At 41.4% G+C, this 24,807-nt stretch overlaps 1 protein-coding gene across 8 annotated transcripts in view; it reads left to right on the forward strand.

Moving 5' to 3' along the window:
- Positions 1-24,807, forward strand: part of LOC140495754 (storkhead-box protein 2-like) — a 313,499-nt gene that overhangs the window by 276,648 nt on the left and 12,044 nt on the right. For all 8 annotated transcript variants that reach the window (XM_072594828.1, XM_072594845.1, XM_072594836.1 and 5 more), the window contains exon 2: positions 8,768-8,920. In XM_072594828.1, the coding sequence (XP_072450929.1) occupies positions 8,768-8,920 (153 nt within the window). The remainder of the gene's footprint in view (positions 1-8,767; positions 8,921-24,807) is intronic.

Consider the following 24,807-nt stretch of genomic DNA (forward strand, 5'->3'; position numbering starts at 1 on the left):
ACTGGCACAGTTGAATAAAGTTGCCTCGAGGTTAACTTGAAGTGTTTTTCCTTCCTGCAAAATCTCTTTTTCTGCTATTGGTCATTCCTTTTGTCCACTCCTTTTCTCATGTCCTATTTGCCTCCAGGCACTCTGGTCACCTGCAAGGATTTCCATGTATTGACTATGATCCTAGTCAACTTGAGGACTCGACTACAAGGATATCTGCAACACAGGTGTTGGTTTTGATTTTGATATCGTTCTTGTAGAAAGCATGCCATTCTGACCATCATCCATTTGGGTCACCTGACTCAGCTAATGGTCTCATCATGGACTCTAGGTCAAACATGTTGGGGATCCCCTGAATGTTGGTATGCTTTGTCCTGCCAGGAGATACCCTGTATTTTCCACTGTTTCAACATCAATCTAACTTTCATTTTGAAAATGCAAAGTCCTATCCTCAATTAATACCTATAACAAAACATGATATAGAGATGCTGGTGTTGGACTGGGGTGTACCAAGTTTAAAAAGTCACACATCAGGTTATAGTCCAACAGGTTATTTTGTTCTTAGTGTGCATGTACGTGGTGTAGTTTTCGGTAAGTAACCTGTTGGACTATAACCTGGTGTTATGTGATTTTTAACTTTATAACAAAACATTTCATGTTGTAGCCTTCAGTGAGATGAATTTTCACCTGATCACTCAGTTCACTGTTTTAATGGCTACCTTCATGTGTGAACAAATAATCTGGTTATTTATTGAAGAATTATTTATATTTTCAGTGGGTTGTACTACTTCACTTCCTTCAGTCATCTAGACCCAATGCTTTTTAATTCTTTCTGTAAACCCCACTATCTTTTCATCTCCCTTCTCTTTTTTTAAAAACCCTTTTTAAAGGCCATCTGTGACAAAATTCTTGGTTGTTTCTTTCCTAGCTTCAACTTTGTCTTGACAGTACTTTTTATACAATTATGCATTTTCAAAGAACGTTGGGATATTTTTCTACTTCAAGGTTATACTCCATATAAGAAGCTCCTGCTGAAATGTATAACCAACACTTGCAAATGTTTCAATCCCTAATTAATCAAACCAGTAACATTTTTTGTGGTTTAGCTGCAAGCTGTTAATATTAATTTCTTAATTGAAATGTATTTTCAGTATGATTTTACACCAGCATGGAGGCTGCACATAATAGCAGGAAATCCTTTCAAAATTGTCATGGCTGTGCCTCTGGCTTCAATTTACGCTGTTAAGTTGCTTTTTTCTTAATTTTAGACCTGTCATTCCTCCAGTATCTTACTGAAATCTGTGGAATTTCAACTTCTCCCTGGTTTTAAACATTAGAGACAGAAACTCCATTATTTCAACACTTTTCCCAACTGCAAAAGGTAAACAGAGAAGGGGAAAACTCTAATTAACGCTGACCTGACTTTTCTCCAGTAAGGCTGTCTCCACGTTAAGCTATAATATTATAACTCTCTACGGTATAACAAGCATGGAAATATGCTCCAAATGTAGCATTGTAAGCTAGCAAAGAATGGAGTGCTAATCCCTAACTCAGTTTATGATTTAAGTGCTTATAGTTCAGTTTCCAGAATTTATTGCACATCAGTTGGCAAATAGACCTTTTGGGGAATAAATTAAAATATCATAAACTTTCTATTTGTACAATACATAACAATTGCAAAGCACTCTAAAGCAGGTGAAATTGAATAGAAATGTCAAGACAGTAAGAAATGTGAATGAAGTACATGTGATCTAATAACGACTAACAAATGATTTGCAAGTATAGAACTCTTTGGGTGACTTATGAAGTTCTCAGCTAAATTTTGAACTTTTTTTTTATATAACCGTTGAGCTCATTCCCTCTTATTGGGAAAAATGTAAAAGCAACAAGAGGCAAATGGTTTGTTAACTTATTTTTGTTTCATTTTTGCCTTGGGAAATCCATGGTTTTAGTCAAATTTGCAACCTCTCGCGCCAGTACAATCAAGAAGAATAGTAGTCTTGGTACACAAGAGAACAATGCTGTCTTGTCACAGGGTGAGAATTTATAGATTGGAATGCAAAACTCAGTGTCACAACTTCCAGTTTACACTGGCATATAGCACTAGACTGGTTGCACCTTCAATGAAAATAAAGTGTATATGTTTGTATCTTGTCAATCCTGAGGGCCTACAATAAAAGGGGTTCCTTAAGCTGGCCTTTCTGATAGCAATCCTAGTTAGAGGGGTTTACAGAAATGAGTTTAGATCTCCTGAAAGCAACATATTTTTGCAACACTATTGTAGTTAACTGTAAGTTGATGAAAAGTGTGCAAAAACATGGTTTCTAGTTGGCAATTTATTCTTCTAAACTATTCCTCAGAGATGCATTGTAATCTCTCTTCCCTTCACTTCCCCACTTGGAATCGCTCCAATTTCGATTTTTTTTTGCTGAAAGGCATCTATGCTGGGGTGCTATTGTATTCCAAATGGTGGAAGCAGTCCAGAATCTTGTTCCAGTTGGTCATTGTTCATGTGTGGATTTGGTCACTGGTAGTAGCAGTATATCAAACTGCAAATACTTCATCAGTGAACCTGATCCTTTCTTTGCCCAGCAACTATGTACAAATGCTTGCAGCAGAGGTTTCTGATTGGGAAATCAGAATGCTGCTTATTTTTAATTGTCTGTTCACCAGAAGCAAGCTTAAACCTGTATTTGTCAATGATGGTTAACTTAAGTTACAATTCAAGCATTGTCACATGTTGCGGTGTTAAACATATTAGGCTTATGGCTAGCTTAAAATACTGCCAACAATCCTCCTTTTTTCTATGCTAAATCTAAACATCTAATCGGTTAACAAAGGCAGAGGATAAACAACTACTATTGACTCTGGAACAAAAGAGCTACTTAACAACAACGTGTAGATTATTGCATGATCGCAAGATGTACAAGTTACATTGAATAATTAAGACTGAAAGGAGCAAGAGATGACATGTCTGACCCCATCTATTCTCCACCCAACACTGAAAGATTATCAGATTGGTAGAACCTAATATAATCTCAACATTAGCTCTTTCAGAACGATTACTTCATAGAATATGTATTTTTCCCCTGTGGTTTACATCCTATACATTCAAAGATTTTTAGTTATTTTTATATTGAGAGATTGCTGTGTGCTCTTTTTTTTTTAGAGAGACATGACTCACTCCTACACCTGACTGTGCCTTACAACCTGAAGTTTCTCTGGTCACCAAATGGACTGTTCAGTGTCCTCGGGCAAGGCAAGGGGTGATGAGGTCTGCCTCTGAATTGACACCACCTGGTGCTCAGATGTGGTGACCCCATGTGTTACACTCCCTGGGTCAAGAATCTATCATCTCTGCTATCCTGAAGGTAGTCTACATCCCACTCCCATAGGGAGGTTAAGAGTGCATTTGATAAGGTTTACAACACTCCAAACAGTGTTGAGACAGAAATACCTTGATGCCTCATTCATCACAGCTGGTGACTTCAATCAGGCCAACCTCCAGAATGTGTTGCCAAAATACCATTAATACATCTCCCATTCCACCAGAGGTCCAAACATCCTTGACTATTGCTATACAACCATCAAAGATGCCTACTGCTCCCTCTTCCCTCTGCATTTTGGAAAATAAGATCACAACGCTGTGCTCCTTCTCCTGGCCTACAGGCAGAAATAGAAGCATGAGGATCTAATACAGAAAGTAGTGCAGTGTTAGTCTGAGGCAATAAAAGGGTTTCCACAGGATAGGTTAGTTTAGACTGATCTATATTCAAAACCTCAGCAGCTAAACTAAACAAATGTATGCCACTACCATCACAGACTTTATTAGTAAGCGTATAGAAGACTGTGTGCGCCAAAGAAGCTAATTCAAATGTTCCTCCTCTGGAAGTCATCGATGAACTGGGAGATCCACTCCCTGTGGAAGTCCAGGTCTTACAAGTTGGGCAACCCTGACATATACAGGAAATCCAAGATATGATCTTTGTAAGGCCATTAGACATGCCAAAAGGCAATACCAAACTAAGGTTGAGACCCAGACCAAGCATACAGAATCCAATCATTTGTGGCAAAGCTTACATGACATGACAGGGTACAAGTTGAACAGAATCACGGGCAACAATACATCCGTACCCAATGAGCTCAATCCATTTTGCACTCCCATTGAAAGAAGGGCAGTGAAATGACATCACCTATCCCAACTGCTTCGGACACACCTGTACCCATGGTCACCCAGGGCAAACGTTAGATTGGCCTCCTTGAGAATGAGTAGAGAGTGTGGTGCTGAAAAAGCACAGCAGGTCAGGCAGCATCCAAGCAGCAGGAGAGTCATTGATTCAGACAAGAGCCCTTCTCTTGCCAGAAGCGATGATTCTCCTGCTCCTCAGATGCTGCCTGACCCGTGCTTTTCCAGCACCACACTCTACTCTGATCTCCAGCATCTGTAGTCCTCACTTTCTCCTCCTTTTGAGAATGAACCCATTGGAAAGCGACTGGCCTGGATGGAGTACCCGGCTGTGCACTCAGATTCTGTGTGTTCCAGTTGGTCGTAGTATTCACTGACATCTTTTAACCTCCTATTACCACAATCTGAATTTCCCCACCTGTTTCAAAAAGACCACCATAATCCCAGTGCCAAGTAAAAATTATGATTTTGGAGGTGCTGGTGCTGGGCTGGTGTGGACAAAGTTTAAAAACTCACACAACACAACACCAGGTTATCGTCCTCCAGGTTTACTTGGAATCACTAGCTTTTGAAGCACTACTTCCATCATCAGGTGATTGTGGAGCAGAATCCTAAGACACAGACTTTATAGCAAAATAAAAATAGTGCAACATGCCATAATGACTACCATCCAATGCTCTGACCTCCATATTTATGAAATGCTTTAAGAGTTTAGTCATGGCTCACATCAGCTCCAGCTTACTCAATTACCTGATTCTTCACAATTCGCCTAAGAGCACATCAGGTCCCCGACGGGTGCAATCTACCTGGTCCTTCACTGATCCCTGGAACATCTGGATAACAAGGATACCTTTATCAGGCTCCTACGTATTGACTACAGTTCTTCCTTCAACACCTTAACTCTAAACAAACTCTCATCTCTAAACTCTGAAACCTAGGTCTGAGCTCCCCCTCTGTCACTGGATCCTGTACAAATAGATTCAAGAACAGCAGCTTCCCTGCTGTTATCAGACTGCTGAACTGACGTTTTCAATGTTAATTCTGATTTCTCTCGCGCTCCACCTTCTTTGCAGCTGTAACACTGTATTCTGCACTGTGTTCCGCTTCCCTGATGCATTTTGTATGATACAATCTCCCTGTATATCACACAAAGTAGCAATCTATTGCTATGAATGTGAAAAATCAATCAATCCAAAATATGTAAACTATTTACTTCAATTTATTAGTAGTTTGGATGCTTCCATTTCCCCCTCTTGTGAACTAAACATTTTAACATATCCACTTGTGGTACAATAGGATTGTTGCTTATGTAGCATTGTCTTTGACATCATTTTTGACACTTCCTCTTTAAAAGACAAAAGAAGGAAACATTGAATTTGGGTCACCCCATATCTGGTATCCAAGTTAAATTTACTGTTTTAGTTCGGGCTTTTTGCTGTCTGAACAACATCAGTTAGAAATTCATCAGTGAGCTCATATGGGTTGTGATGTGCATTCTTATTCCCAGTCTTTGCTGCTTCTGGCAAAGTTTGTTAATTTTTTTTGTCATCTGAATTGATGAGGAAACATTTTCCATTCCTATCAACCTCCATAATATCACAATCTTCCTTTTGTGTAGACAGGAAACAGCTCTCTTTGTTGTCAAAATAGTTAGTCTTGATGGTTGATTTCTTCTGCGTGGGATCAGCCATGACACAGAGAAGCCACCATGATATCATCCACTGTTTTGCCCCTTTACTGATCAGTCAACAAGTGGTTTGTTTCTGAACTAGTTGTTCTCTTGAAACATATGGAATTTCTTCTGCTCCTGCAGTGTTGTGGAGGTCAAGAAATGCATGGGCTCAAAACTGAGAAATTTTGCTTGTGCATTAAGTGCACATTTTCAATGCTTAGTCTTCTGCTCTTTGCATTGTTACTTATAGCATAAATGTAATCTTGGGAGGGGTTCTACTTGCACTGTGTAGACAATAACTTCTGTTTCTTCAGCCATGGTATCTAATCTGACAGGATGGTGATACTTTATTTCTGTATCAAGCCCAAAATTTAATAAGGTATCCATTTGGTAGAAACCATTTCTGTCAAACTCTGATCAGTTGAATTATGAATTTCCCCTAAGAATGGCTATGGTATCTTTTTATCCAGTAATAGTTTCAATCACATTGTCATCTTAAACGTTTGTCTTTCTGCTATGAGGAGAGGCAACAGCCAAATGGTATTATCACTAGACTATTAATCCAGAAACCCATTCGTCTTTTTTACAAATTCTGAATTCAAAGCTCCATATTCCCAATGGTCCAACCTAGTCTTTAGATGTCATATTTAAAATTACCTGATTTTCCAACCAGTCTGTTTATCTTTAAGAGCAAGAATTTTATGTTGTTGGACTAAATTAATTCTCAAAAGTTATTAGAATTTCTTCAAAAGCATTTTATGCTTTTTTTATAATCTGGCAATTTTGTCATCAGTTGTAGGTCCTATTGAATGTAATTTATTCATTTTCCTTATCTCCTTTTCTTAAATAGTGGCACCACATTAGGTGAGGTGCTGGAAGACTGGAGATTGGCTGTGACTATCAATGATGCAAATATCTTAGCAAGAGGCCCAGCAAGCACTTCCCTAGCTTCCCACAGAGCCCTAGGGTACACCTGATGAGGTCCTGGGGATTTATTCACTTTTATGCGTTTCAAGACATTCAGCACGACCTTTTTTTTTGTAATATAGACATTTTTTTTCACGATGTCACGATCTATTTCCTTGCGTTCTATATCTTCCATGGCCTTCTCCACAGTAAACACTGATGTAATACTCATTTAGAAACTCTCCCATCACCTGTGGTTCCATACATAGGCTGCCTTGCTGATCTTTGAGGGGTCCTATCCTCTCCCTAGTTATCCTTTTTGTCCTTAATGTATTTATAAAATCCCTTTTGGATTCTCCTTAACTCTCTCTTTGTCCCCTTTTTTTGCCCTCCTGATTTCCCCTTTTAAGTATACTCCTACTCCCGTTATACTCTTCTGAGGATTTACTTGACCTCTGCTATCTATACCTGACATAATGCTTTGTCCTTTTTCTTAACCAAATCCTCAATTTCTCTACTCATCCAGCATTCTCTACACCTACCAGCCTTGCTTCTCACCTTAAGAGGAAAATACTGTCTCTGGACTCTCTTTATCTCATGTTTTAAGGCTTTTCATTATCCAGCTGTTCCTTTTTGGGAGCAAAGTTTTGCAAGTTATCAGGTGTTGAAGTTCTTGCCTAATACCATAAAAACTGGACTTCCTCCAATTTAGAACTTCAACTTTTAGATCTGGTCTCTCCTCTTCCATCACTATTTAAAAACTAATAGAATTATTGTCTCTTGTCCCAAAATGCTCCTGCACTGATACCTCTTGCCCTGCCTTAGGTGTCTTTAATCTTTGGTGTTATTGCTCCTGCCATAGCTTTTTTTTAATATTATCTGTTCTTAATATTTTAAAGCTGCTCCAAATATGCACCATTCCATTGCAATTTGTAATCTGATGGCTTTTAATCTTGCAGTATCTTAATGCTGTTTCAGTTATCTTGCCTTTAAAGTCTCCACGCTTTTAAACTGCTGCAGTGCTTCCATCTAATAAAGCTTTCAATTTAGTTTTATAATAAAATATTTGTTTCTCTATTATGCTTGCTCTCAAACTGTTCGTTAGTTTCCTGGTTCAGTGGGTAAAATGGAGGTTATTCCACAGTCTGCAACCTAGATGAAGTTTTTGTATTTCTTCATATGCAAAAATGGATGCTTCTTGTCATTCCTGGCCTAATGCATATCTCTGGCCTCAAATGTTCAGGTAGACTTGGGCTGTGACTGTTTTAATAAAATTTCACTGCAGCATTAATAAATCCCTGGGACCTGCTTAGGTATACACTAGAGCTCTGCAGGGATGTGATTGAGGGCCCCTTGCTAAGATATTTGTATCATTTGATAGCCACAGGTGGAATGCTGGAAGATTGGAGGATGGCAAACATGGTGCCATTATTTAAGAAAGGTGGTAAGGAGAAGCCAGAGAACTATAGACCCTGACATTGGTGGGCATGTTTGTTGGAGGGAATCCTGAGGAACAGGATTTATATGTATTTGGAAAAACAGGGACTGATTTAGGGATAGTCTATGTGGCTTTGTGCATGGGAAATCATGCCTCATGAAGTTGATTGAGTTTTTTGAAGAAGTAACAAAGAGGATTGATGAGGGCAGAGTCGGGGCGGCATGGTGACTCAGTGGTTAGCACTGCTGCATCACAGCGCCAGGGACCCGGGTTTGATTCTAGCCTCTGGCAACCGTGTGGAGTTTGCACATTCTCCCTGTGTCTGCGTGGGTTTCCTCCAGGTGCTCCAGTTTCCTTCCACAGTCCAAAGATGTGCAGATTAAATGAATTGGCCAAGTTAAATTGCCCATCAAGTTCAGAGATATGTAGGTTAGGTGCCTTAATCAGGGTACCTATCGGGGAATGGGTCTGGGTGGGTTACTCTTCGGAGGGTTGGTGTGGCTTTTAAACAGAATAAATATAGCTTATATTTTATATCATGAACCTAATGGAGTCTATTTCTCTGTCTGATCTACAGGTGATGTGTCACCAATCAGCATGTCCCCCATCAGCCAGTCCCAGTTTATTCCTCTTGGAGAAATACTTTGCTTGGCCATCTCTGCAATGAATGCTTCAAGGAAGCCAGTCACACAGGAGGCACTCATGGAGCACTTAGCTACTTGTTTCCCAGGTATGTTTCCAGTGACAAATATGTTGAGGTTAGCAACAATTCTGAATTTGACTAAATGAAAAGAGTTTTTGTTTTCTTCACTGTTGGGTTGGGGGGAAAGGTTTGTTAGCTTGTCCTCAAAGCTGTATGCCTCAGTGGTGAATCAGTACATGAAAGTGGTGAGTACAGGAAAGACTAATCAGAAATGGTCTTCACTCTCTGCATTTTGAATCTTTACGTAAACCAATGAAAATGTGTAGAAGGTCAGCGCCTGTAAATTAAGTAGACCATTTCTGGTACGACGAGCCTTTTTATAGGCATCAGTTTGTCTTTCAGGACTTCCTGTTTTGATGTTTTGGATTTCAAGGATTTTCTGAATTGGTTGCTTATGTAACGCCAGTGCGGTTAATCCCATTGTGGACATGCGAATTTCCTTATTCTGAAATCAAGTTTCATTCTTTGTAGTGGCTGGCATTTTTAAACCGCACTCTTATGTAATTTATGTCAGACTTGTTCATGATCTGTTCTCGTCGCTGGCAAAGCCCAATGATTACCAGTAAAGCTTTACATGGATATGGTTGACCTTGATAATTAAACTGCTGTGTTACCAGTATTCAAGGAAAGAAATACATTCCAGCAAATGGTTTCTGAGGAGTGAGTGGGCAAAAACTTGGTAGATGATGTGTAACGTTGGAGAGTGAAAAATCATGCATTTTGAGAGGGAGAATCAAGAAAATGAACTGTTATTTATATGGGGAGAGACTCCACAAAAAGTACAGCACTTGAGTGGAGTGATCTTTTACATGAAACACAAAAAAAGGTGACATTCGAGTGTAGCAAGTAATTATAAGGCCAAATTGAATATTGGCCTCCTATTGCTAAGAGGACCAGAGAAGTCTTGTTATAATTATACAAGATGTTGCTAAGGCAGCACCTAGAGTACTGTGTAAAGTTATGCCCCCTCTATTTATGAAAGAATATACTGGTATTGGAGAGGAAGAGATTTCACTGGACTGATGCATGGTATAAAGGGTCCAACTTAACAAGAATATATAAACAGTTTAGACCATTTTGTTCATGAGTTTAGAAGGAGGACAGGTGACATTGAAGCATACAAGATTCTGAGAGGGCTTAACCAGATAGATGTTGAGAAGTTATTTCCACCCATGGGAGATCTTGATCTAGGGACATAGTTTTAAATAAATGTCCTTCTTTCTGTAATTGAGATATGTAGGAACTTCTTCAAAGAGTAGTGAATGCTCTCTACCCCAGAGAGTTTTGGAGATCATGGAGAGTGTTTAAACAGATAAATATCAGGGAGCTGAGCTGGCAAGAAAGAGATGTTGAGGCCTGGGGTGCATTAACCATGATCCTTTTGAATGGAGGACCAGTTTCTGGGTCAAATGACTACTCCTCCAATACTACTCCTTAATGACAAACTGCGCCCTACACAGCACCCTTTGCCTTTTCATTCGTAGGTATCCACCATGGGTATACCTCAGGAACTACCATGAAATTGAATAGCGTTCTTAAGTGTTTAATGAAGAAAACCATTATTGAAAGGAATGTTATCATTTGTAAAATTCCATTCATTTTGTCTAAACATTTTTAAAGCCTTCAAACAAGCATTTGAAGTCATCATCCCAATTCAATGTTTATAATCACATGGAGCTGTCCATTAAACAGACAATTTACAAGTACCTCATTGTGACGATGAAGGATCATGAAATCAGTCATGCTAACACTAATCCAGTAATAGTCAGCAGTAAAATAACAAACACTGATTTTTAAAAAAATAAATGTAGTCTCTTTCAAAAATTCAAAAAGTAGATCATAGTTGACTTGCTATCAAGGCAATATCTTTTGAGTTTATATCCAATTTATGGACATGCATGTCTTTCATTTAACAATGTAAAATTACTGGATTAGTGGTGCTGGAAGAGCACAGCAGTTCAGGCAGCATCCAAGGAGCTTTGAAATCGATGTTTCAGGCAAAAGCCCTTCATCAGGAATAAAGGCAGTGAGCCTGAAGCGTGGAGAGATAAGCTGGAGGAGGGTGGGGGTGGGGGTGGGGAGAAAGTAGCATAGAGTACAATGGGTGAGTGCGGGAGGGGATGAAGGTGATAAGTCAGGGAGGAGAGGGTGGAGTGGATAGGTGGAAAAGGAGATAGGTAGGTAGGACCAGTCCGGACAAGTCACTGGGACAGTTACTGAACTGGAAGTTTGGAACTAAGGTGAGGTGGGGGAAGGGGAAATGAGGAAATTGTTGAAGTCCACATTGATGCCCTGGGGTTGAAGTGTTCCGAGGCGGAAGATGAGGCATTCTTCCTCCAGGCGTCTGGTTGTGAGGGAGTGGCGGTGAAGGATGCCCAGGACCTCCATGTCCTCGGCAGAGTGGGAGGGGGTGTTGAAATGTTGGGCCATTGTGGCGGTGTGGTTGATTTGGTGCGGGTGTCCCGGAGATGTTCCCTAAAGCGCTCTGCTAGGAGGCGCCCAGTCTCCCCAATGTAGAGGAGACCGCATCGGGAGCAACAGATACAATAAATGATATTAGTGGATGTGCAAGTAAAACTTTGGGTGTGGAAGGCTCCTTTAGGGCCTTGGATAGAGGTGAGGGAGGAGGTGTGGGCGCAGATTTTACAGTTTCTGCAGTGGCAGGGGAAAGTGCCAGGATGGGAAGGTGGTTTGTAGGGGGCTTGGACCTGACCAGGTAGTCACGGAGGGAACGGTCTTTGCGGAAGGCGGAAAGGAGTGGGGAGGGAAATATGTCTGTGGTGGTGGGGTCTTTTTGGAGGTGGCAGAAGATTTGGTTTACAGGGCATCAATGTGGACTTCAACAGTTTCCTCATTTCCCCTTCCCCCACCTCACCCTAGTTCCAAACTTCCAGGTCAGTACTGTCCCCATGACTTGTCCGGACTTGTCCTACCTGCCTATCTCCATTTCCACCTATCCACTCCACCCTCTCCTCCTTGACCTGTCACCTTCATCCCCTCCCCCGCTCACCCATTGTACTCTATGCTACTTTCTCCCCACACCCACCCTCATTTAGCTTATCTCTCCACGCTTCAGGCTCACTGCCTTTATTCCTAATGAAGGACTTTTGCCCAAAATGTCGATTTCGCTGCTCCTTGGATGCTGACTGAACTGCTGTGCTCTTCCAGCACCACTAATCCAGAACCTGCTGAATCTATGACTTTTAACACCATAAAGGATAGGGGTTGCAGATGCATAGATCACAATCACCACTACCACATAACTTGCTGTCGCTCCTTCAGTGTGGCTGGGTGAAAGTCCAGAGTGCCCACCTCAACAGCGCTGCACATATTGCTACACCTCAGGACTGCAGTGATTCCAATCAACTGCTTACCAGCACCTAGGGCAATCAGGAATGGGCAAATAAAACAAAAAATACTGGGCTAGCTAGTGATAGTCCATAAAGGAATTAAAATACATTTTTAAATGTTTTCTTTTGTCAAGGTTATTTGCTTTTGGTTTAGATTCGAACTTAATTCAAATCATAGTGGTTCATTTTGCCATGTGCTTTTCTTCCCTCTTATTCAGCCTGAGGTGAAGATGACCATGCCCATCACCTGGGATGTATGGTTAGGATTCCACCGTGCACAAGTACCTGCTAAGCTACTTGACATTTGGAAGGTTTTGCTGCAAATGAAACACTATGTTGAAGACAATGAAGTCTTGGTGGATTGGGATTTGCTCTCCACGCATTTCTCTCCCTCCACTTCTGTCCCACCATCGGATCTTCAGAAGCTTCTGAAGTCCCCCAACAATCTTGAACTGAATCAATAAGGTGATCGCTCATTCTTCTATAATTCTTAAAAAAAAAAACTAGTTGCCCAATCTACTCAACTTCTCCTCATTAGACACTCACCACATGATCAACCCAGTGAACACTCTCTGGATGGTGTTCAATGATATTATATCTTTCCTTAGGTAGAGTCCAAAACTATGTTTACAATTATTCTGATTGTAGTTGAACTAGTGCCTTGCAAAAGCTTAGGCAAATCTCCCTACATTTATATCCATTCCCTTTGAAACAAAAAGGGGGTCAATATTCCATTTGCCTTCTCTAGTACTTGCTAAACATGAATGCAAGCCTTTTCTGTGATTTATGCACAAGGACCCCAAATTCTTCTGCACTGAAATTTTCTGCAGTCTTTTGCTATTTAAATGATTCAGCTCTTCAAATTTTCCTGAAGTGCATTACCTCACATTATATTCCATCTGACAAGTTGTTTTGTCCCCTCACTTAACCCATAGGTATGTATTACAGATCTGTTGCAACTGTGACTGATCACATTACTGAGCAGTTACTTTATTCCTGATTTTGCCTATATTGGCTCAATGGCAGGAAGAATAGAGGACCTGGTGTGGAGAAGACATTGCTCATGCAGTCAAAGTGCACAACCTCACTTTCTCCACATTATATTCCATCTGTTAAAGTTTTTGCCTACTCACTTAACCTGTGTATATCCCTGAGCCTCTTCATTCACAGACTGGATGTTTAAAATCTGTAGAGGGTTGTACTCATGCTAGCAATGTGGCTTTATTAACACAGACCATTTGAGTGTGCTGTGAAAGGAAGTGAATTTACACCCTGTTGACAGGGTCTGGTCATGATTTTGGGCTCGAGATAAATGTTTCCTGCAGCAAGCTAGTGTGCTACTGCCATTTTCTTCATGATGATTGTAGGTCTGAGGTCGTCACATGCAACGGAAAATAAATGCATCACCAAGCTCTGAACCTGTGGTTAGTGGACACAGTCAGCCTTCAGCAAACAGGAAATTGTAAAGTATGACCTTAGAGCCCTTGGTCTTTGTCTGGAATTGTATGAGATTGAGCAGCTCACTGTCCATATGATAATTTGATACTTTCTATTCTAGTGATCCTAGTAAGGTATCAGACAGCATAGTGGAGAAAAACCATGAAGAGGGCTGGTTCATACACACACAGCCTTGATCAATTCCATTAGTGACTGGAGATGGGTCAGAAAATTCATCATCCAAAACCAGCAAAAGCATGCCAGTTTCTCTCAGGGCAGCTGAATTTCCCAATCACCTCACAAAGCCCCTCCTGATTGACTGACTGTATCAAAGGCCTAGTACTGATGTCCATGTTCTGTTCTTGGCATTTCTCCTGGAGCTGTCCAACTGCTAACACACTTAACTTCCTTGTTTGCTGTATACTTTATTGTAAGTGGCTAGTTACCAGTTTGCCTACATTGCTGTTGTATGCCAAGCTGTCCAACCATAGGAAAAGCCATGCCATTGAGGTAGCTAGCTCTTGGACAGCTTTCTTCAAGATCCACAGCACGTGCCTTTGCTTCACCATGTACTCAGTGTCCTAGACTTTGCAGACAGATTTTCTCCAACATGCCTCTAGATCTAGAGATGTGACAATTGCAATTAATCTATGGCAAATATTCCGAACCCAAATGACAAAATGGAATCAGCGACAGCATGTTTTTTTTTAAAACTGCAGAACTGCTTCAAAATGCCTGTTTGCAGGAGTTCTGGTGCTGTGAGAAATAAAGCAGGAAAAGCAAAAGAGGAAAAAAAAAATCTTGGTTATTGAGAATCTTGCTAGCATAAACCTGAACATAAACAGAGGGAAAAGAAAACAGCGTTGAAGTTTATTTGAAATATGCAATTCAGTTATTACAAAAAGAAAAGAAATTCTCTTCAAAACCTATGCAACACATCAGACATCCAAAAGCTTTCCATTCGTATGTATATATCACATTTTCATGGAGTTCGGCTGTTATTGGAAGCCCTTCAGAAGTGTCTTGGGCACCTAAATGATGGTCGAAGAGTGTGGTACAGCTGTTCAGGCAGCATCTGAGGAGCAGGAGAATCGACGTTTCAGGCATAAGCCCTTCATCAGGAATGAGGCTTGTGGGCCAAGGGGGCTGAAAGATAAATGAAAGAGGTGGGGAAGGTAGCTGAGAGTTCAATCTGTAAATGAAGGTGGGGGGGTGATGGTGATAGGGTGGAGGAGGAGGAGGATGGAGCAGATAGGTGAGAAGGAAGCTGTACAGGTAGGACCATTCAAGAGGGTGGTGCCAAGTTGGAAGGTTGGGACTGGGATAAAGTGGGGGGAGGGTAAATGGGTAAACTGGTGAAATCCACATTAACACAGTGCCATGGCAGAAGATGAGGCATTCTTCTAGCAGGCATCGGATGGTTAGGGTTTGGCCCAGGACCTGCATATCCTTGGGGGATTGGGCAGAGAAATTAAAGTGTTCAGCCACAGGGCAGTGGGGTTGGTTAGTGTGGGTGTCCCAGAGATGTGCTCTGAAATGATCTGCAAGTTGGCGTCCTGCCTTTCCAGTGTAGAGGAGATCTCTTTGAGTGCAATGGATACAGTAGGTGACATGTGGAAGTAGAGGTAAATTTCTGTCGGATATGAAAGGATCCTTTGGGGCCTTGGAAGGAGGGCTCTGTTTGTAGGTGATGGAAATGGCAGAAGATGATGCAATGTATCCAGGAGGTTGGTAGGGTGGAAAGGTGAGCACGGGGGGTGGGGAGGGGGGGGGTTCTGTCCTTGTGATTGGAGGGGTAGGGTGCAAGGGCTCTCCATACATCGCATCATCCTTTGCCACTTCCACCTACAAACACATCCTACCACCAGAGATATATTTCTCTCCCCACCCCTATCTGCGTTTGGAGAGACCATCCTTCCCCTCCCATTTATCTTTCAGCCCCCTTGGCCTCCAAGCCTCATTCTTGATGAAGGGCTTATGCCTGAAACGTCGATTTTTCCCCTGCTCCTCAGATGCTGTCTGACCAGCTGGGCTTTTTGAGCACCACACTCATTGAATCTGATCTCCAGCATATGCAGTCCTCACTTTCCCCACATACACGAAGTCCTATTTCCATTATAACAGATCCTAGAGCTACATGAGAGCAGGCTATTTAGATTGAGTAATATGTACTGCGGTAAGATTAATAAGGTCTAACAGTTGAGGATACTTTGTGATCACAACATGCTAGAATTTCAAATTTCACTTGAGGGAGAGCAACACAGTGGAAGTGGCATTGGTTTGACTCCGCATTGAGTTCACATGGCCCTGTTAAGTTCAGGTTTCTCTCAAATTTGAATCATATCTATCCTACTAGTGAAAATGGAATGTGTTGGAATTGGAGGCAATACTTTGTAAGCCAGATCCTGTATCATTTTTAAAGGCATGTGGAGTCTCCACGAATCTGAAAATATGACCCCATCATTTGGAGTATGTCTGAAGATTCATAAAAGGTGCAAAATCTGATTCGTTGTTTAATCCTAACAGGCAGGTCACTGCAATCATAGACTTGGCAAAACAGACTTTGAAGTGCTACTGTTTCTGCCCTGTAATCTTAACTCTATAAACTAAAAGAATTCAGTGGAACTCAATTCACAATTGCCAACTCTGCTTTCTTCACTTGGCTGTAAGCCCAACTTTCCAAGACAAGCTCACCCAATGTATATATACAAAATACATCTGTTATGACACCACATAAAACTCTGACACTGGCAACATGCGAATGAATGATAAGTGGTCTCAGTTGACCATAAAAGAAAAAAAAGTCATCTGGAATGTGCAGTACATCTTGAACATTGCAGCATTTTAAAAAAAAAAAATTGGTTATATGCCAAATTCTTCTCATTCACAATATTCCACAGTCTCTCAACATTCTGCTTGGGCATTTATTCTGGAGATTTTTAAAAAAATAACAGTTTTGGATAAGCAGGTCTTTTGTGCAACTTCGTCCTTTATGTGAAACATCAGCTACTTTTGCCAAGTGTTACATTAATTCGTAAAGTTATTGAACAGTTATTACAGAAAATAGATCTCAAATCCAAATACAGAATTAAATTTTGGCGTTTAAACTTTAAGGTGGCTCATTAAAACAGGAGCAGAAATAAGAAAAGAAATTAACAATTATTCCTCCCGTTCACTTGCTCGGGTTCTTGTTGCATAGTAACAATGTCCCTACTTCTAGGGCAGGAATCACAGATGTACAGCACGGAAACAGACCCTTTGGTCCAACTCATCCATGCTGACCAGATATCCTAAATTAATCAAGCCCTAGCCAGCAAGAATCAAGCCAGCACTTGACCCATATCCCTCCAAACCCTTCCTATTCAAGTACCCATCCAGATGAATTTTAAAATGTTGTTATTGTACCAGCCTCCACCACTTTCTCTGGCAGTTCATTCCATACACACATCATCCCTTCAGTGAAAAAAGCTGCCTCTTGGGTCCCTTTCTCCTCTCACCCTAAACCTACGCCCTCTTGTTCTGGACTCCCCCACCTCAGGAAAAGACCTTGTCTATTTACCCTACCCATGCCCCTCATGATTTTATAAACCTCTATTAGATCACCTCTTAGCCTCTGGCACTCTAGGAAAACCGCCCCAGCATATTCAGCTTCTCCCTATAGCTCAAGCCCTCCAACGCTGGCAACATTCATGTAAATCTTTTCTGAACTCTTTCAAGTTTCACAACATCCTTCCTAAAGAAGGGAATAGTGTAAATCCCTTTTTAAATCTTTTTCCCCCCCTCACCTTAAACCTGTACCCTCGCATTTTGGACTCTTTTCCGCCCCCCTTCCCAAGGGGAAAGACCTTGTCTATTTACCCTATCCATGATTTACAAACCTCTAAGGTCACCACTCAGTCTCAGGGAAAATAACCCCAGTTTATTCAGTCTCTCTCTCTATAGCTCAAACCATCCAACCCTGGCAACATCCTTGTAAATCTTTTTTGAACCCTTTCAAGTTTCACAACACACTTCTGCTAGGAGGGAGACCACAATTGCACACAGCATTCCAACAGTGGCCTAACCAATGCCCTGTATAGCTGCAGCATGATCTTCTAACTCCTTTACTCAATACACTGACCAATAAAGGAAAGCATCCCAAACACCACCTTCACTAGCCTATCTACCTCTGACTCCACTTTCAAGGAACTATGAACCTGCACTCCAAGGTCTCCAGGAACTTACCATTAAGGCCTGCCCTGATTTGCCTTTCCAAAATGCAGCCCCTCACATTTATCTAAATTAAACTCTACCTGCCATTCCTCAGCCAATTGGCCCATCTGATCAAGGTCCCGTTGTACTCAAAGGTAACCTTCTTTGCTCTCCACTACAAGTCCCATCTGCTCCAGAGGAGTTAATTAAAAATATCTAAAAGCAGGTGATTGGGATTATTTTATTAATAAATAGGTGGGACTGGAGTATGGATGGAACTGTAAGACTGAGAAGTTAATAAACTTTACCCATAAAGAAAGGCATCTTGCTTTCTGTCTTATCAATATCTTCAGAAGCTGGCTTCAATCCACAAAAATTGCAAATGATCCAGCACTGCAATGGAGTGGTCGACACTGGGACTGTTGCACGCGGGGTCATGACCACCACCCCGTCCTGTCTCCTTAAAAATGCCATACAATGGCAATAACAGGACAATCCCAGGATAGTCTCACTCACCTCTTATTCTCCAGTTTGACATTGGTTTGTTCCACCAGGATGGAGAAATCCTGATATAAAAATTCCTTCAGAAAGTCCTGCAACAAACATTTGGGGGAGCAGCGGGGAAGGTGGGATGAGGATTCACCAGCTTCCCTTGGTCCACCAACAATTTGCAGAAAAAGTTAAACAAGCCTGGATCTATCAGATCCAGGTTCCACTCAAAAATCTGGGCACAGTATGCTTTGTAGCTGCTCTCGTTTGTTGGAATTTCAAAGACAAGGAAGTTTCATTTTTACAAAACCACTGTTGACAAATGGAAGTTGCTGAGACATGCGAAAAAAAATCTCCACTATTCATAATTATAATAAATAGGATGTCCTATGATTATGGAGATAGAAAGAAAAGACATACTGCAAAGCTTTTTTGTTACTTCACTAGAATGGTCTGATATTTTCATATACATGGAAAGGTCCCTGTCTTAGCAAAATTAGCAGTAGAGGTCCAGAATCAGACCTCCATCTCCAAAATGTGCATCCACTATTTTTGCAGAGACCGTGGCAGCTGATTCGGAGATTGTACATCTAATGGTTCACAACCATAAGCGCTCATGTTAAGGTGCGGCTGCCTCAATCAGAATGAATTTTCAAAACATGACTTCTGGAGTTCAGAGTCAAGATTAGGATGGTGCTGGAAATGCACAGCAGGTCAGGCAGCATCCAAGGAGCAAGAAAATCGATGTTTTGGGCAAAAGCCCTTCATCAGGAATGAGGGCTAGTGAAAATTCAAAGATACTGGAGTTCTCTGGAGATGCAGAGTACTTCTGAATCTGGACCTAGGATACCTTTGAGAGGGCTCAGGAGTAATTTTACATTAAGGGTTAAAACAATGACTGCAGATGCTGGACATCAGATTCTGGATTAGTGGTGCTGGAAGAGCACAGCAGTTCAGGCAGCATCCAAGGAGCTTCGAAATCGACGTTTTGGGCAAAAGCCCTTCATCAGGAATAAAGGCAGTGAGCCTGAAGCATGGAGCTCCTGATGCGGTCTCCTCTACATTGGGAAGACTGGGCGCCTCCTAGCAGAGCGCTTTAGGGAACATCTCCGGGACACCCGCACCAATCAACCACACCGCCCCGTGGCCCAACATTTCAACTCCCCCTCCCACTCTGCCGAGGACATGGAGGTCCTGGGCCTCCTTCACCGCCGCCCCCTCACCACCAGACGCCTGGAGGAAGAACGTCTCATCTTCCGCCTCGGAACACTTCAACCCCAGGGCATCAATGTGGACTTCAACATCTTCCTCATCTCCCCTTCCCCCACCTCACTCTAGTTCCAAACTTCTAGCTCAGCACTGTCCCAATGACTTGTCTGGACTTGTCCTACCTGCCTAACTCCTTTTCCACCTATCCACTCCACCCTCTCCTCCCTGACCTATCACCTTCATCCCCTCCCGCACTCACCCATTGTACTCTATGCTACTTTCTCCCCACCCCACCCTCCTCTAGCTTATCTCTCCACTCTTCAGGCCCACTGCCTTTATTCCTGATGAAGGGCTTTTGCCTGAAACGTCGATTTCGCTGCTCCTTGGATGCTGCCTGAACTGCTGTGCTCTTCCAGCATCACTAATCCAGAATCTGGTTTCCAGCATCTGCAGTCATTGTTTTTACCTCTTCTCATTAAAGACATGAGTGAATCAGATGAGTTACATTTGACACACTGCAGGGTGTAGATAGGGTTACTAATAGGAGTTTTTCACTAGGAGGGGGGATTTCCAAACTAGGCTACACATTTTTAAGGTGAAAGAAGGAATATTTTAAAAACCTGAGGAGCAGATTTTTTTTTAGAAGATGGTTCGAGTATGGAATGAACTTCCTGAGGAAAAGGTAGACATGGGAATAGTTACAACATTTTTAAAAGACATTTGGATAAGTGCATGACTAGGAAAGGTTCAGAGAGATATGGGCCAGGAGGAGGAATTAGTGAGGGATTATGTTTGGTACGGACTGGTTGCACTAAAGGATTTGTTTCTGTGCTGTATGATTCTATGACTAGGAACACCCTGGAAAATACCCACCATTGCATCCTGACTTGCTAGTTTTTTTTTATATATAGATATTTTTATTGAAGGAAAAGACGAAATTTTTTAAAACGTCTTTTGCAAACTTGCAAAATAATACAAACTAATATACCATTAAATATTCAATAAATAATAACCAAAACACAACAGACGCAAAAACAGAGGGGAAAAAAACCCCACTCAACGAAGAACTAATCTAACCTACAAATAACCAAGGCCTATAATAGAATATCTTACATGACTCAAAAAAAAGAGATAACATAGTAAGTAAATAATGAAGTACATGCTCAGAGTGAATTAGCATCAAGACATAATAAAATCCGTATTCACTCGGGATTACCCCCCCCCCTCCTCCGGGACCCCTGGACCAGTCAGAACCACTACCACAACTAGATAAAAGCCCTTGACAATATGGCCGAAATATCTGTATCTATATAGTTCAGGAAGCGCTGCCATATTTTATAGAATAATTCAGTTTTTTCGTGCACCATATTTGTAAGGAAGTCAAGGGGAATACACTCCATGATTAACCTGTGCCAATTCGAAAGTCCTGGAGGGCCCTCAGCTACCCAGTTTACTAAGATATTTTTCCTTGCACAAAAGGAGAGAATGGAAAATAATTTCCTCCCGTGCACATCCAGGGAAGGCAGGTTCGGAAAGTCCAGGAGAAACTATACTGGATCTACTCCAATTTCTGCTCCCAAGATTTCTATCAGCGCATTTGCTACTCTGGTCCAGTAATTATGGATCTTAAACACTGCTTATGGATATGTCATGAGAGTGCCCCCTTCTACTTTACATTTAGGACACATTGGCAAAGTTTAGGGCAGGAGCATCTCCAATCATTCCGGTGCTATATCAGTCCTATGGAGTATCTTTAATTGGATGACTTGTGTTCTATTACAAATGGAGATCTTTCTGGCATTTTCCCAGATGTCGTCTCACATTTCCAAAGTGATTTCCAACCCCACTTCCTGATTCTATGTTTTAAACAATTGTTCCATGTCTTTCAATACTTTTTGTTCTGTAATGAGTGATAAAGAGTGCTGAGCGAGAGTGGACCATTGGCCATAACACTCTCTTTCTTCCTTCCCTATCTGATTTATAAGAGCTATCCAATAATGTGGTCTTCTTTTGTATATAATCTCAAATTTGGAAATATCGGAAAAGGTCTCCATTAGGCAGCCCAAATTTCTGGTGCCGCTGTTCAAAAGACATCATAACGTCCCCATCAAACCGATTCCCCAAGCAAGAAATACCGCTGCACCTCCAGGTTTTAAATGTAGCGTCTGTGTGCCCCAGTTGAAAATCCCATGCTCCCACTATAGGAGTATAAGGAGAGGTTTTGTCTTGCCGCATTATCTTCCAAGCTTTAATTGTATTTAATACAATAGGGTTTTTACAATGGTCCATAATGACTTTCATCTTATCTAAAAATAAGAGATTAATAAGGGGACACTTTGCTTGAGAAGCCTCAATATCTAGCCAGATTGATTGCAGGTCACACAAGACCTAGTCGGCTGCGTAGCTTAATAGAGAACTCAGCTGGTACTTCCTAAAGTCTGGAAAATCCAGTCCTTCCCTTGCTTGTGGGAACTGCAGCTTCTTTAATTTAATAAGGGGCTGCCTATGATTCCAAATGAAAGAACCAAGCTAACTGTATCGTTTAAGCAATGCTGGCCTCAGCAGCATCACAGGGAGCATTCTCATTAGGGTAAAAGAGACGAGGCAAAATATTCATTTTAGTTAGAACTATTCTGCCTAAACAAGATATCAGGAGATTTCCACACACCCCCCACCCCCCCCCACCCCCGCGTTGAAAATCCTGCCTTATCCTCTCTAATAGGTGCACAAAATTGGTTTTGTACAGCTGACCAAAACCTGGGGTGATAAAAATCCCTAAATATAAAAAACCCTTCAGAGACTACCGAAAGGGAAAGCAAGACCCGTCCGATAAATTGGACATACTAGCAAGACCACCCATCGGCATGGCCTCTGATTTTGTGAAATTGATTTTGTAGCCTGAGAACGCACTGAATAAATTAATTACCGGATCAAGCGGGGCACAGATATCAAAGGATTACTAAGAAAAAGAAGAATATCCTCTGCATAAAGGGTAATTTTATGTTTACCTGAACCAACCTTCGGAGCCATTATATCAGAATCAGCCCTTATAGCTTCCGCTAGTGGTTCAATTATTAGCGTGAATAATAACGGTGAGAGAGGACATCCCTGATGACAGCCCCTACCCACACTGAAGCTACCCGAGCCTAAACCATTAGTAATCATGGCCGTTTTGGGGTCATTGTATAGTATTGAGACCCATTTGGCGAATACCTCTCTGACACCAGACTTTTCCAGTGTGTAATACAGATATGAACATTCAACCCGATCGAATGCCTTCTCCGCATCTAAAGAGACTACTATTCCCGGTATTCTTTCCTGATGACAGACTTGGATCACATTTAAAACCCTTCTAATATTATTAGATGATCTGCGGCCCTTGATAAACCCCGTCTGATCCTCTTTTATAATGTATGGTAGAACCCTCTCCAGCCTTAATGCTAATGTTTTTGAACGAATTTTAAAATCTACCTTTCGCAAAGATATTGGCCTGTATGATATGCCATCTTATGGGGCCATTCCTTTTTTAAGGATGAGAGAAATATTTGCTTCTCTCATCGAAGACAGGAGGCAGCTCTGACTATATGAATAATTGTACATGTCTATAAGTGGACCAGCCAGTACCCCTATAAACTCTTTGTAGAATTCAGCCTGGAATCCATCTGGGCCAGGTGCTTTACTGCTCTGAAGCTGCCTGATTGCATCAAGTATTTCCTGGGTTGTCAGGGGAGCATTCAGGATCAACCCCTGTTCCGGGGTTAAGCCCGGAAAGCCAGACTTTTAAAAAAGGACTCCGTCTTCTTAGCTCTGTCTTCACAATCCTGTGATTTATACAGATCAGAATAAAACTTTCTGAAGGCTGTATTGATCCTTTTGCGGTCATGAGTCAAAGTACCGGCACTTTCCCTAATGGATGTGATAGCTGAGGGGCCTTTTTTTTCTCCTTGAGAAATGCTAGGTATCTACCAGGCTTATCGCCGTATTCATATAGTCTTTGTTTTGCAAATAATATTTCCCTCTTTGCTGTTTGAGTAAGTGCGGTACTCAAAGCTGTCTTAAGGGCTGTAACCCTTTGTAATTTAGCAATAGAGGGCCTATCAACATATGCTATCTCAGCTGCCTTCAAGCGAGTCTCGAGTAGACGCTGCTTTCTCCGTTTTGTTTTTTCTGTGTTGTCGAGTATGAAATAATGAGACCTCTTGCATAGGCCTTGATGGTCTCCCACATCATCGGGTTACTGGCCATGCCCAAGTTAATTTCCAAAAATGTTTTAAATTCTTGAGAGAAATATTTTACGAATTTACTATCTTTCATTAAGAAAGAATCCATATGCCAATGTCGGTGGCTTGTCTCATCGTCCCTAGTCTTAACTTCCATATATACTAGAGTATGCTCAGACATTATTATATTACCTATTTTGCAGGATATTATGGAGTTCAAAAAAGTCGAGGGAGCAAAAAACATACCAATTCTAATATGACAATTATGGGGCTAGAGTAGAAAGTAAAGTCTCTGCCCTGGGGATGAAGGCTCCTCCGCACATCTTCTAACCCTAGCTCCTTATTCAAATCCGCCAATTGTCTGGATCTAGGAGATATACCCGTAGTACTCTTGGGTATCCAGTCTATCTCTGGGTCCATAGTACAATTAAAATCTCCTATAATTGTATGACGAGTCCCAAAAGCCATCAGTTTGGAGAACGCTTCCATTATAAATTTGAAGGGGTGTGCCGGGGGACAATAAAGTTTCAAAATTCCATACTGCTCTCCATTACATTAACACCATTATAGTTAAAAAATCTTTCTAAATAAGAAAAATATAAAACACACATTTTAAAAGAAGATTTTCCCTCTTGTTCGCAGGGGGCATCACTATCTATCAATAAACCCACCATATCCTCTCCCAACCAGCATCCTGCCCTCGACCCAGGCACCACATAATAGAGTGAATAAATTCGCGTGTACTATAAAACCAAAGTTAAAAGTGAATACCCCACACCCAACCCCCACCCACACTTGAATGCGTTTAGTAAAGATAATACAAAGTATAAACATATAAAACTATAAAGTTACAATCCCAGCAAGTAATAGATAACTAAGTATAATAATAGAAGAAGGAAAAAAAGCCCTGCTCAGAAAAACAAATTTGAGGTAGGACAGAACAAATGTGACCCCCCCCCCCCCCCCCACACGAATCAACTAAGCCTGTAAACAATAAGAAAATCACATAATAGGTAAC

This window comes from Chiloscyllium punctatum, chromosome 2 (assembly GCF_047496795.1).
Source record: "Chiloscyllium punctatum isolate Juve2018m chromosome 2, sChiPun1.3, whole genome shotgun sequence".
Classification (NCBI taxonomy): domain Eukaryota; kingdom Metazoa; phylum Chordata; class Chondrichthyes; order Orectolobiformes; family Hemiscylliidae; genus Chiloscyllium; species Chiloscyllium punctatum.